Raw genomic sequence first — 14,991 nt, forward strand, 5'->3', positions numbered from 1 at the left:
TTTTTTAACCGTTGTCTATTAAGTGTTGTTGAAACCGGTGTTGTTAAAAGTCATGCACATAGACAACGGTTATTAACTGTTGTCTTTTCTTTAAAAGACAACAGTTATAAACTGTTGTCTATTGTGTGTTGTTGAAATCGCTTTTGTCACACCCATAAACTGTTGTCTTTTGTAGAAAAGTCAACGGTTTCTAATTGTTGTCTGTTGTAAAATAGACAACGGTTTTTAATCGTTTTTCACCTGCTTAAATTATAATCATATAAAAATAATAATTTATCCATTCACCATATGTTGCAAAATGTAGTTACATAATTGTGCACAAGCTAATAAGGTTCAAAATAACAAGTCAAAAGACTTCCATGACCAATTCTAATTATCATCCAAGTCATAATACTACTACACAAAAAAAAATTCCACTAACCAATTCAAGTCCAAATGATCACAACGTTCTAATGACCAAATCATACCTACTCTATATGACTTGATAGAATATCGGCCCATTCAGCACGCACCAGATCAATAACCGCTTTGTCATAATCAACTTGTTGAAACTACATGTAAAAAGTAAGAAAATAAATTAGTATAGATATAAATAATTTGCAATGAAATGCAAAATAAGTTAGGAGTAATTCGGAAAGCTCTCCAATCTGGAAGGTTATAGTACAAAAAAGCTAGACAGGAAACACTAAAATGGCATACTAGAGTGTATTCGAGTAAAATCAATGCATTGGCAATACTTTCCTAATATGAATACAAATGCCCCCAATTGACAACTACCATGTGGGATGGATGGCATTTATCAATCTACCAGTCATGCTTTGCCTACTTTCTATTTTTTTCTTCCTCAAGGCCCAAGCAAAATAAAACACATTGCATCCTCTATATAATGCCACTGCAACCAAAAATATCAATACCAAACCACAAGCACACTTTAATTTGTATATAAGGATTTTGGCAGGCAGGATTTTGGCACTTAACACCAAACCACAAAGATTAAGCACACTTTAATTTGTATATATCAATACAGTATGCTTTCCAGTCTTCCAAAAAGGAAAGATAAGAGATGAATTATCATTATTCATCACCAAAAAAGGTAAGACATTAAGAAAATAATTGCTGACCATATAATTTCAATGAACAACAAATCAGAACAGCACACTGATTCACTTATGCACATACAAACAGTTAAGCTCACATGATTCTTCATTTCATGACTATATGCTCATTTTAAATAATCACCTAATGCACTTATATATGCACATACAAACAGATTTTCACTTCAAACAGAATTTTCATGTACATATATACCAGTGCTTGAACAGAATTTTATCATCGAAGTCTGGCATATTCTCAATTAAAGTTTTCATGTACGCCATGACAAAGAAACCGCATTGGTTACTATCCGGTTGACGAGGAGCCTACGAATGTTAAATAATATTTGCATTACAATTTAGCTATATACAAACACTTATATAGTTAAAAATATGAAATTACCTTGACAATTTCCCAAGCAGTTTTACTGCGTCCTTTCTTTCCATTCGTAGAGGACGCATGGACCATTTTAATAGCCCTTCATATATATTGTTGATTATTCAGATTATGTAATAATAAATCGAAAGAATGAAATTTTAAAAAATTTAAAAAAAAAAAAAAAAAAAACCTAGCTTCAACCATTTGTTGAATCAGGTAGAATTGAACCATTTGTGAAAACCATTTTCTATAAGCTTTACCTTTGGCACCAATAACATACTCCACTGGTCCATACTCGTTTTCAATCTGCAGTAAACACAAAGACAATAATAGTTATACAATTAAGCCAATATATAATATAATCCATCTTCTTCCTTAGCTTCAATTCTAACCTGATTCATAATAATAGGTCCACCGTCAGGTTCAAACATTTTCTCCACTTTCATCATGTTCACAATTTTTTCAACAAACCGATGCATACCCACCTTGTTGTAATCACCATAGTTTAGTAAACCAGAATATATAGCAAAATATATATGAACAAATTAATTAAGTAGACAACCTTAAAAGGCTAATTGTCTGTTCTAAACTCAATCCCAGGCACAAATTTTAGCCAAACAGGGAATCCCCTGCACCACAATTCATACAATTAAGCTAGGATCCCACTTTACATGATCATATATAACTAAATGTATATGCATATAAAATAATCTTACCCATAATTCCATTCTCCACAAATATAAGGCCCAATGCGGTGATGAAGATACAGCCCTGCCTGATGTGCCAGTTTGAGAGCATTTATAAAAGCAAACAAGAAGAGAAAAAAGAGATGATTCGCTATAAGGATAATAAAGAATTATTGCTATGATTGGATAAGAGATATCTCTGGACATTAGCTTTTAAGAATCAAAAACCAGATCAGAATATTGGATCAACTTTGTAAAATTTCCAAAATAACCCTTTTTGTTTCCTTTATCTAATTGTTGGACATGCTAGTTTTGTTCACATCATACAAGTTCTCCAAATTATTTCAATAATATTTCATGTTGAACACACAGAATTAACATAATTAGAATGTTATTAGATGCAAGTAGTAAGCTGTGGTTTTTTCTATAAACATCAAAATTCAGAGTGGTTTAGAAAATATAGTGTTTGCATCTCAAAGTACATTTTGCTTCTTACTTTATTTATGAACCTGTATAAATCTTTTTGACAGATTAAATTTTTAATCATATAAATGAGTAAAGCAAATGTTTCTTTTTAATTGACATGAACAAATGCTAAATAGACAGCACTAGTAGTTCTGCTTGAAAAGTGATCTTGTTAAACTTCAGTGCTTATTATATTAAGGTTAAAAGTAAGGTTTAAATGTTTAATTCTAAAAGTATGATGAAGCAAATAACTAGGGATTTTAGCAAAACTAAAAGTTACTACTCGTACAGCCCAGGTTTCATAATTCATATACAGAAAATCAACTCAGTCAAAATCATAGCCAAAATCAAACTAAAGCTATATGCCTAGTAAAATACTAAAACATAGGGTAGACAAAATCATAGCCAAGAACACTCATAGCTTTCACATATGGAAAATTTAACAATACAATAAAGAAATTAGGAATTAGGGTTAAAAAAATTGAGGACTAACCTGGAGGGATGATGCAGCAACGGCGGCGGAGGTTGGAGGCGGCGACGACGGCGGAAGTTGCAGACGACGACGACGGCGGGAGTTGGAGACGGCGACGACGGCAGAGGTTGGAGGCGGCGACGGCACTGTCGGAGGCGAGGGCGGTATCTTCTGGACTTCGACACTGGGAGGCGACGGTGGTTTTGTGTGTTTGCGCTGAAGTGTTTTGGCAAAATTAGTTTTGTTTTGTGTTTTAATTCCTTCTTTGGCGCTTTAGTGTTAATATTCAAATGAAGTCAAAATTTACAAAGAGGGAATTATTTTATTTGAGAGGGAAGAAGATTTTTTACAAATTGTGCAAGTTTTGAAATTCAACATTTAAAGAATAACATATATATCTAATATATATTAAAGTCAAAATTATTTTAACTTTTATTTCTTTTAAAGAATAACATATATATCTAATATAATAAGCAAAATAACGAAAGTTTTATTTTTATTTTATACTAAATCTTCATTTTTTTACAAATTAAATAACTATATTGATGATTTATTATAGGGACCGGATCCACCATAAATCGGGTATATAGGTATATAACATGGGTAAGAAAATAGTAGCTTTATTACTCGGGACGCTAGGTCCAAAATAGTAGTTTTATATAAAATAATGTACTTTTGAAAAATGTACATTAAGTACATAAATAATGTACCCTTAGTATATTAAAAATGTATTTTGTTAGTTATGGTCCACACAATTGTGTGGACCATGGTCCATGCAATAATGATTGAGTACCAGGTATATAGGTACAGAACGGGGGACAAGAAAATATTAGCTTTATAGCTCGTGGTGATAGGTCCAAAATAGTACGTATAAAGCCCGAGGTACAAGCCTAGACTGGCGACCCAAATACAAAGATCACGTCCCATTTCCCTATAATGTAGATTCATAATTTCTATACAGTATATTTCTAATTTAAATACAGTTGTATAGATTAATAATTTCTATACAGTAAATTCATAATTTCTATACTACAGATTCATAATTTCTGTATTGTTGATTCATAATTTCTAAACTGTATAGTTATCAACACTTGGGAATATGAACATCGCAAATTATAAACATAAAGTTCAGTAATTGTGAATATAGATCAGAGTTATTCAATCATTATGAATATGCATTTCAATTCAAAAATTATGAATATATAGTTTGGTAATTATGAACATAGAGCTAATTAAAATCGCGGCAAAAGAAATGGGATATAGCTAACTGTACGGCATCGATCAACTACTCTTTCATATCCATTCTCAACGTGTCCCGGGCATGCTGGGAGGGTCGATTAACAACATATAGCTAACCTTGTTAGTCATTCGCTAGCCGGAAGGGTCGATTACCAACATAGCTAACCTTGTTAGTCATGCGCTAGTCGGAATGGTCGATTACTAACATATATATAGCTAACCTTGTCAGTCATGCGCTAGCCGGAAGTGTCGATTACCAACCCCGGCCCCTATCATACAACCCTTAACCCCTACACATCATCCCGCACCATTATGAACACCACCCCATATTGTTTTTTATACTTGATAATTATTATTATTTTTTTGAATTCATAGATTGGTCGTAATTGTAATATAATTGAAAATAAAACTTTAATAAATTTACTTTGAAATTCTGGTGAATAATTTTATATTTAAATATGAACGAAAATAGAACTATTAAATTAACTTTTGAATTGTATTCTTTCTCTGTTAAATTATAGGTAAAACATAAAGTGTAACACTTTAGTACACAAGAGTTGGTATGGCTTGGTGGATTTAGCTTTGTTTATTATGTTAAAGGTCTTAGGTTCTATCTTTTATGGTGGCATTCTTAACCTATTTTATGCAATCATTGTCTTGGTTCTCAAAGACAACACATAAGCAAACTGGTAATATACTAGATGTTGCACTTAAATACATAAGTGTTAGTGTGGCTTGGTGGGTTTAGCTTAGTTTATTATGTTAGAGATTAGAGATCTTAAGTTCTATTCTTCTTAGGGGGAATTCTTCGACTATTTTCTAAAATTGTGGTTTTGGTTTTCACAAACAACACAGAAGCAACTCAGTTATATACCAGATGTTGCACCTTTAGGCATAAGAGTTTGTGTTGCTTAGTTGGATAGATTGCTTACTTGTTAAGTTTGAGGTCATAAGTTCAATTCTTGTTGTTAACATCCTTGTTTTTATTTTATATACCTGTTAAATAATGATGCGCAAAGACAACGGTTATTTAAAACTGTTGCCTTTGTAGTGTTGTGTATTCAAATACGCTTAAAGACAACATACCAAAGACAACGGTTAAATAAAACCGTTGTCTTAAACAAATAAAGAACGCGCAACGACAACGGTTATATAAAACCGTTGTCGTTTTAGTGTTGTGTATTCGAGTGCGCTTAACGACAACACACCAACGACAACGGTTAAATAAAACTGTTGTCTTTTTAAAAAAAAAGAGCTCACAAAGACAACGGTTTTAAACAACCGTTGTCTTTCTAGTGTTGTGTATTCCAGTGCGCTTAAAGACAACACACCAACAACAACAGTTAAAAAAACCGTTGTCTTATTTAAAAAAAACGCACATAGACAACGGTTTTAAAAAACCGTTGTCGTTGTGGTGTTGTCTTTTCACAAAATGCACAAAGACAACACACTTATAACAACGGTTAAGTAAAAACCGTTGTCTTTGACAAAAGTGTTGCATCAAAGACAACGGTTTTGGACCAAACTGTTGTCTTTTATACAAAAGACAACACTTTTCTTAAAAACTGTTGTCTTTCTAGTGTTGTCTATGTGCATTTTTCTTGTAGTGGTTCAACCCCTAATGAAATGTCGCACAAATTTTTTTTTTGAAGAATTAGAGAATTGAAATAAACTCAAAGGTGTTTATAGACATTCCTAAAAATTGGTATTATTATTTGCAGTACTAGGCACAGAGAAGTGATTGTGGTTAAAGTGAATTGGTGAGGTTTAATTGTAGTAAAGCTAGAAGAAAATGACTGGCCTGGAGCTTATAAATTAGGGTTTTTTATTATACAACAAGAAAAGGGGTTGTAGAAAATGAGGAGGGATTGCAGTATTGAAAGAATTTCATGAATTCATCGATCACCTCCATAATGTGGCCTTAAAAGGCCAAGACAATTAAGGCTCATGAGACAAAGCTGTCAAACAAAGTGGGCTAAATAGTATGCAACTGTTTCTGAGTTTATGATGTTCAGTCGGCACGCAAATTATGCTGTGCAACCGAATGCACCTTGCAAGGTGCGAATGCACCTTGCAAGGTGCGAATGCACCTTGCAAGGTGCATACGGTTGCAAAACGGCGCCGTTTTGGTTAAAAAAACGCGCGTCCCACTTAAAGAAGAAATCAGGTTCGATTCCCGGCAATAGCATTTTTATATATTCAGAAATTCATAACTATATAACCACAATTTCATAACTATATATCCACAATTTCATAATTATATATCCACAATAATGCTATTGCTGAGAGTCGAACCTGATTTTTTTTTTTAAGTGGGACGCGCGTTTTTAATCAAAACGACGTCGTTTTGAACCGTATGCACCATGCGCATGGTACATTCGGTTGCACAGCATAACTATTGCAGTCGGCACGTACCACATAAATTATATTGTGTTAGAGGACAGCATTGTTTTACCCACCCTATAGGCCATAGTCATAAAATGCATGGGCCTAGCTAGCATTGGTGTATGTTGGACTAATTCTCATTAATGTTTAAATTAAAATTAAATGAGGAGTTGAGTTCATTCTCAATTTTGTTCTTAACTAATACAGTACTTTGGTTTAACCTAATTTCATCTTCTTTCTACAATTTGGTATCATCTCAGTCAAATATTGCCGCCATATGAGAACTCATTCAGGACCTTCAAATCAAACTCACCACACCGTAAGTCACATTTTTTGTTAACTAATATGCACACAAACTCGCCTATAACATATATTTATTTTCATTCTTTTGATCTAAACCCTATGTCCCTATGAATCAAATGCAGTCGAAATGTGTGGGAACAATCCAATTAAGTTGGTCCAGTTATTTGATTGATAACTATAAGTTTAAGGTTTGATTCTCACTGGGAGCAGCCTATTGGTCATTTTAGTTTTCAGGTCGGGATGTAAGGGGGTTCTTGGGGTTGGAGATTCAACCTTTTAGGAGAATAAATGTGTTTCCATCCCGCACGAGCTTAGCTCATTAGTTCAATAGGCAGTATTTGGGAGAAGCTAAGAAACCAAGATTCGAACCTTGACTGCGGTAATGTGGGGATTATGTCCAAAGTAGGCAGATCACTTATGTGCACCGGCATTTGACCCTATGTATTGAGTCATTTACATCCTCCCAAATACTCTACCGGGGTGTGAGAAGCCCTTAGGTTGGGAATTCAACCTTTTGAGAGGAGAAGTGTGTATCCAAATTAAACACTAAGGGGCTTCACAAGATTATAATATCTTTAACATATTGATTAAAATAACCTCTACTAACATAAATATCTAGCTTATACCAAATAATAAAATTATATTGTCTTTATTAATATCCCAAACAAAAAGAAAGAAATTAGAAGTGAACAAAAAGAAAGAAATTAGTATGATCTCACATATTATGATGCATGTGATATATTTAATTCTAACACAAAATACATATGATGTGAATATGTGACGTCGCCTTCAGCACGTAGAAATTAAAAAGCCATAGGTAAGCCATTATATTATTGTGGTTTGATGAATAAATATAATAAATTATTAAAAGCAGAAACAACATGTGTGGGTACATGTGCATCTCTACTCTCTTGCACCATGCTTAGCATTTAAGAAATTGACTATGGTCGAAAGCCGGACGTACACCAAAAAGGAAAGGGTGTTGCTAAACGTGGAGTGGCCACATATAGAAACCATCATAAATTCATAATTCATAAACATTATCCCAAAAGATTAATTCTTCAACTCAGGCCCTCACACTACGACCCAACAAACCATTTAAAAATATGTAAATCATGGTAACTCGGCTTAACACATAAATTAAACCTTTATTTACCACACAAAACGAACCCACATTGATACGATGAGTGAATAATTCTCGTTGAATCAGAATTGGTCGTTACAGGAGATAGGTAAGAGATAGAGAACTAATCTGACTAACCATGTACAATAGCTAATGGTTACAAGACTAAATCAAATACAATAAGACTAAGTCTAATGTTACATTAAATTGTACCAACAATATAATATGCCTAACACACCCCCTCAAGCTGAAGGTGGTGAAGCAACAACATTCAGCTTGTCCCTCAAAGAAGCGAAGCAAGCAGAAACCAGAGGTTTGGTGAAGATGTCGGCCAGCTGATCCTTCGTAGACACAAAATTGAATGTAAACTCCCCGGTCGTCACTTTATCCCGAACAAAATGGTAATCAATCTCCACATGTTTAGTCCGAGCATGAAACACTGGATTCGCACACATGTAAGTAACTCCTAAATTGTCGCACCACAGAGTTGCGGGTGTACTAGAATGTAGGCCCAGTTCCAGAAGAAGCGACATAGCCCATGTGACCTCGGCTGCAACATCAGTCGGGCCCTTATACTCAGCTTCAGTGGACGACCTAGCGACAGTTCGCTGTTTGCGTGACACCCATGAAACAAGATTCGTGCCAAGGAAAACAACATACCCACTAGTAAACTTCCTGTCTATAGGACACCCGGCCCAGTCGGAATCCGAGTAAGCGTGAACGTCTGATGACGGAGAGGCTGTTAGACGTAGTCCATAGGTGAGCGTACCCTTCACATAACGCAGAACCCACTTGAGCATGTCCCAGTGCTCGTCAGTAGGAGCATGCATGAACTGACATATCCTGTTTACAGCATAAGATAGGTCTGGCCGAGTGATGGTGAGATACTGCAGCGCCCCAGCCAGCCTACGGTATTGCGTTGGGTTCTCATAAGGATCTGTAGACGGAGATGCGACTTTAGTGATTGTTGCTGGAGTGGAAAGAGACTTGCAATCAACCATGCCAGCACGGGTAAGGATGTCATCCATGTATCGACGCTGTGACAACAAGCCGCCATCCACGGATATCGTCTCAATGCCAAGGAAAAAAGTCGGAGTCCCCAGGTCTCGGATCTTAAAGGCCACTGATAACCGCCCAAGCAGAGTAGTCAATAAAGCTGTGTCGTTTCCCATCATTATAATATCATCTACATATACTAGTGGATAGATACGTGAGTCACCTGATGTGTAGTAGAATAGAGACACATCAGTCTTAGAAGCTACAAAACCTGTAGAAAGAAGGAACTCATGTAGTCGATGAAACCAAGCCCTTGGGGCTTGCTTTAGGCTATATAGAGACCGCTGCAAGTGGCAAACATAGTCTGGGTGTACCGGATCTTCATAACCAGGTGGTTGACACATGTAGACAGTCTCCGTTAGACGCCTATTCAGAAAGGCGTTGTGGACGTACATCTAGCTGCCGTAGAGTCCACCCAAGAGAGAGAGCAAGATACGCACTGTAGTCGGTTTGACAACGGGGCTAAAAGTCTCAAAAAAGTCCTCACCGGCTATCTGATTGAACCCCTTGGCGACCAAGCGGGCCTTGTACCGCTCTACTGTCCCATCAGCCTTACATTTGGTGCGGTAGACCCATTTACACTCAACTATATTCATGCCAGGTTTGGCCGGGGTGAGACTCCAGGTGTTATTATGTAGAAGAGCATTGAACTCCATATCCATGGCGTCCCGCCAATGTGGGTGGCCAATCGCTTGACTGTAACACGTAGGGTCCACGGTGGCCGTGAGGGCCTGGAAGGACTCATCCGTGCCCCGTGTCATGTGACGGAGACGCATGACGTGTCCCCTTTCTTGGGGCTGTGCTCAGACACGTGCCCGAGCCCGAGGTGCGCGAACTGGAACCATGGCAACCCCTTGATGATCCTGGATAGCCATTGGCGGCACCTGCACCGCTATGGGAGGTTCATCTAGCGGGACCGGTGGTGATGTATGAGGTACCAAGTGCCCCGACCCCCAAGGCGTGGAATTGTGTGAGTCAACCGACCCCACCTTGCTTTGTGCACCTGTTGCATAGGGGAAAACACTTTCATCAAATCGAACATGGCGACAGATGAAGGTCTTTCCAGATATTAGGTCCATGCATCGATAACCCCTATAGGACGTTGGGTAACCTAGGAAGACACAGGGTGCAGAGCAATACTCTATCTTGTGGCGATTGTATGGCCTTATATAAGGATAACACTTGCACCCGAAGACCCGTAGGAAAGTGTATGGTGGTGATTTGTTATAGACAGACTCGTAGGGACTGACATTTTTTAGTGCAGATGACGGTAGGCAATTAATTAGGAAAGAGGCAGTTTCAAAAGCAGAAGCCCAGTGTTGTATAGGTACCGAGCTTTCTGCGAGTAGAGCAAGCCCGGTCTCAACAACATGTCTGTTCCGGCGCTCTACTCGGCCATTCTGCTCATGCGTATAGGCACAAGATTGCCTATGTACGATCCCAAGATTTTGAAAAGTTGTATGTAAACGGCGATATTCGCCCCCCAAATCCGATTGAACCGACTTGATAGAACGTGAGAATTGGCGTTCTTCCATGACTCTAGACGACTCAAATATCTTATAAATATTTGATTTTAACCTCATAGGGTAAAACCAGCAAAAACGCGTACAGTCATCAACAAATAAAACAAAATAACGAAATCCCTCGACCGAAACAACGGGTGCTGGTCCCCAAATGTCAGTATACAAAAGATCAAGTATATTATTACTACGGGAATTAACTCTATCTAATGGGAATCGAGAGAATTTCCCGAGTTGACACGACGAACATAGCTTTGCACTACTTGATTTGGACGGAGTGACCGGACACTTGAGGAGAACATGATGTTGAGCACGCTCATGTGGATGACCAAGCCTACGGTGCCATACATCCGACGTGGCACGAGCGGTTATTAATGCAACTGGTGACCGAGACAAAGACATACGATAGAAACCACTTGTGGTAGGACCCCTAAGGAGCACCGCTTTGGTTCGGCAATCCTTCACAACAAAGTGATCACAATGAAACTCAAAATAAACGTTATTGTCAATGGTAAACCGATTAACTGACGATAAAGGTAATGACAGATTAGGCACATGTAAAACGTTATTTAATTTTAATGACCTAGAAACAGAATTTAACGATGCATAGCCAATATCAGAAATACCCAAACCTGAAGCGTTTCCAACCCGGAGCACATCACCGCCATTGTACGGCTCGGAGTGGGTGAGCATCTCCGGATCAGGTGTGGGGTGCGAGGAGGCGCCGGTATCCGGGTACCAACCATCTGCCGTCACCGTCTGCTCATCACCGGCGATCGTGGCGTGGACCTGCGTCGGCGGCTGGCCGGAATATCTCCTATAGCAGTAAACCGCCCTGTGTCCTTGGGAGCGTCATATCTGACAGCGGGGAACTCCACCGCGGCCTCTGCCATTATTGTTGCGGCCTCTTCCACCACCACGGCCTCGCCCCTGACCGGAACCCGCATGCCAAGGACCACCATTGTGATGGTGATTCTGTTCACGTCCAACCGCCAAGGTTGCATGGGATCCGCCGGCGGGAACTGAAACGCTGCCTGAGAATTCATCTGCCCAGATGAATTCTTGGGCTTGGAGGAAATCCGACAGCTGGGGAATGGAGACCGTCGTGCCCGACGCTGCCAGGGACGACGCCATCGATCTGAATTCCGGTCTGAGTCCCCGGAAAACGTATAAATTCTGCTCGTCCAGCGATACGGGCCTACCGGCGAGCACTAACAAGTTTTCCACCAATAATTGAGCTCGCCCGAGATATTCTCCCGGAGAGCTGTCACCTTGGCGTAGTGACTGAAACTGGGCGAGGAGATTCAAGCAGCTAGCCCGAGTCAAAGAGTCGAGGGCCGCCGTGACGGAGGTCCAAACCTCATGCGACGTGCTGCGTCCGACCGCCAGGTATAGCACCTCGTCGGACATAGACGAGATCAACAACGACAATATGGACTGATCCTGCTGCTCCCATATTGCATGCGTCGGGTTCGCCGTCGTTGTGGACGTCGTTCCACCCGAGCCGTCGTCGCTCGGCGTCGGGGTGGTTACAGTGGCCGATGGACACGGGGTGTCGCTGGTCACAAATCCGAGAAGACCTTGTCCTCTTAGAAACGGCACCAACTGAGTGCGCCAAAACAGGTAATTTTTTGTGGTGAGCTTTTTTGGCACAAAGTGGTGTGCCGTGGATAGAGTGTTTGGGGTGGCCGGAGAAGGGTGGGTGGCGGCGGTAACGGTTCTCTCACTGGAGTTCGACGACATGTTTTCGAAAGAGGAGAGAGAATAGGGAGCACCTAGCTAGCTGATACCAGATGAGTGAATAATTCTCGTTGAATCAGAATTGATCGTTACAGGAGATAGATAAGAGATAAAGAACTAATCTAACTAACCCTGTACAATAGCTAATGGTTACAAGACTAAATCAAAAACAATAAGACTAAGTCTAGTGTTATATTAAATTGTACCAACAATATAATATGCCTAACAGATACAACTGAAACTCAATCCCGAATCATTATTTTCAAACTCCACTCATATATGTAATCAACAGAGCTATGCATGCGGAGCAGGCATCATAATTCATAAACATATATATTTGCAGCAGAGCAGTTAACGAGGGAAGGGGACATGAAATGCATTCTTCACTGCAAATTATATTAAAGTAAAGGTATTTTCAAAAAAAAAAAATATATTAAAGTAAAGGTGAATTTTCTAACGCAAACGCATTGAATAACAATAAATATATTTAGGCAAAATGGGACAACAGCCAACAGACAACTCCACAAATCTTAGGAATGGAATAAATATGGGCGGGTGTGTATACGTACAAGATCAGAGTGAATTGCACATGGGCTTCTGTAGGTTTGGTGGTGGTTATATATGTGAATGAGTTTAATTTGGTACCTGAGTACATAAATGTGTATGTAATTTTTGATATAAAAACATGTATGCCTTATAGTATAAGAATTTGTATACATGTAACATGTTTAAATTTGTCATAAATATTAAACCAATATTTAAATTGTTTCCAATAATGGAAATATATAGTATTCCCATAATGGGCCAGGTCGGATTAATTTTGAACTGCCCAAAGTAGGTTGCCAAGTTATCAATAGTTATGCGGTGGACACGGTTGGCAAATTATGATGTGCAACCGTGTGCTAATAGGGTGTTAGCAAACAGAGTTTTTGACAAATTATTTGTGTTTGTGTTTCGTAAGCGTTTATTTATGTTCATTTGTTAAGGTAAACGAATCATTAATAAACAAAAATTAGAGCTCGATTAATAAACGAATAGAGTTTGAACAGTTGTATGCTCGTTTGTTAAGAAATCGTAAACAAGCTCGTTTGTGTTCGTGAACAAGCTCGTTTAGTGTTCGTTTAATAATGTTCGTGAACATGAACGTAGATTATTTTTTGTTCACGAACGAATTGTGATCCTGAACATGTGCAGGTGTATGGTTATTAAAGGTTCATGAACGTAAAACAACATGTTCATGAACGTGTTTGTTAACGAACATGTTTGTTAACGTAAACGAACACGTTCGCGAACGTTAACAAACACTAATAAACGCTTAACAAACGAACACGAATGGAATTTTCAAAAACCTTAACAAACGAACACGAACACGAACACTAATACTCCAAAATTCTTAACAAACGAACACGAACAACCTTTATTCGTTTATGTTCGGTTCGTTAACAGCCTACGTGTATACCATGTATGGTGCACACGGAATTGGATCCATAATTTCTATACTATAGATTCATAATTATTGAACTCTATATTCACAATTACAAAACTCTATGTTCATAATTTTCAATATTCATTTCCCAATTGTTGAACTCTGTATTCACAAATCACTAAATTATATGTTCATAATTTGATAACTATACAGTTTAGAAATTATAAATCTATAGTATAGAAATTATGAATCTATAGTATAGAAATTATGAATGTACAGTATAAAAATTATGAATTTATAGTATAAAAATTATGAATCTATAGTATAGAAATTATGGATCCAATTCCGTGTGCACCTTGCATGGTGCACACGGTTGCACAACATAACGTTCCGGACACGGTTCTATGTTCATAATTACTGAACTATATGTTCATAATTATAAAGCTATATATTCATAATTTTTTACCTTCATATTCATAATTATTGAACTCTATTCACAATTATAAAACTCTATGTTCATAATTACTGAACTATATGTTCATAATTATAAAGTTATATGTTCATAATTTTTGAACTTCATATTCACAATTATTGAATCTCTATATTCATAATTACAGAACTATACGTTCATAATTATGTTCACAACTCTATGTTCATAATTATAGAACTATATATTCATAATTATGAACAGTTTTGGAACCGTATTCACGGTTCCACAACATAATTTGCCCCAAGTTATACGATATGGACAAAGGTTCACATTGCATTGTGAACCTTGGTCCAAAAAAATATATATTCATATATTATGTGCATGTCGTTAGCATATGATGTGTTTTCAATTAATAATAAATTGAATTTTATTTTAGAAATGAAATTTGAGAAAGAAAAAAAAATGTGTTTACTTATACAGTTCTCCAATTTTAAATATAGAATGGAGAATATTTTTTTTAAATAATAATAATAATAAAATAGAGAGATGAAAAATGGAGAACTGAAATAAAGCATAGCCAATTAAACTTTTTTTTTTCTTTACAAAAAAAACACCAACTGACACTATAATTTGTGATTCTCGTGTAGCATCTATATTTAATGCTATTAGGATGGGA

General features: G+C 37.5%; 2 protein-coding genes and 1 long non-coding RNA gene across 3 annotated transcripts; all 3 read right to left on the minus strand.

The window, feature by feature from the left end:
• Positions 1–1,325: 1,325 nt before the first annotated feature.
• LOC109154471 lies at positions 1,326–2,248 on the minus strand. The gene is made up of 6 exons (XR_002049702.1): positions 2,187–2,248; positions 2,033–2,099; positions 1,863–1,955; positions 1,731–1,776; positions 1,495–1,570; positions 1,326–1,418 (listed from the first exon to the last, which is right to left on the minus strand). It is a non-coding gene; the product is annotated as an uncharacterized LOC109154471 (long non-coding RNA).
• Positions 2,249–8,385: 6,137 nt separating this feature from the next.
• LOC109154370 (uncharacterized mitochondrial protein AtMg00810-like) lies at positions 8,386–9,861 on the minus strand. Its single transcript, XM_019302178.1, has 2 exons — positions 9,687–9,861; positions 8,386–9,410 (listed from the first exon to the last, which is right to left on the minus strand). The coding sequence occupies exons 1-2, from the start codon at positions 9,859–9,861 to the stop codon at positions 8,386–8,388; spliced, it is 1,200 nt and encodes a 399-aa protein (XP_019157723.1).
• A 1,710-nt stretch (positions 9,862–11,571) lies between these two features.
• On the minus strand, positions 11,572–12,462 carry LOC109154371. Its single transcript, XM_019302179.1, has one exon. It carries the CDS (start codon positions 12,460–12,462, stop codon positions 11,572–11,574), a length of 891 nt encoding a protein of 296 aa, XP_019157724.1.
• Positions 12,463–14,991: the final 2,529 nt, after the last annotated feature.

This window comes from Ipomoea nil, unplaced genomic scaffold (genome assembly GCF_001879475.1).
Source record: "Ipomoea nil cultivar Tokyo-kokei standard unplaced genomic scaffold, Asagao_1.1 scaffold2647, whole genome shotgun sequence".
In the NCBI taxonomy this organism is placed as follows: Eukaryota; Viridiplantae; Streptophyta; class Magnoliopsida; order Solanales; family Convolvulaceae; genus Ipomoea; species Ipomoea nil.

Bases quoted from the DNA above. Each gene is read 5' to 3' on its own strand.
- LOC109154370 (XM_019302178.1), bottom strand. From the start codon at position 9,861: ATGGATATGGAGTTCAATGCTCTTCTACATAATAACACCTGGAGTCTC. The intron at 9,411-9,686 runs GTGAGGACTTTT...TTCTTTCTACAG, and splicing joins GGGGTTCAATCAGATAGCCG to GTTTTGTAGCTTCTAAGACT.
- LOC109154371 (XM_019302179.1), bottom strand. From the start codon at position 12,462: ATGTCGTCGAACTCCAGTGAGAGAACCGTTACCGCCGCCACCCACCCT.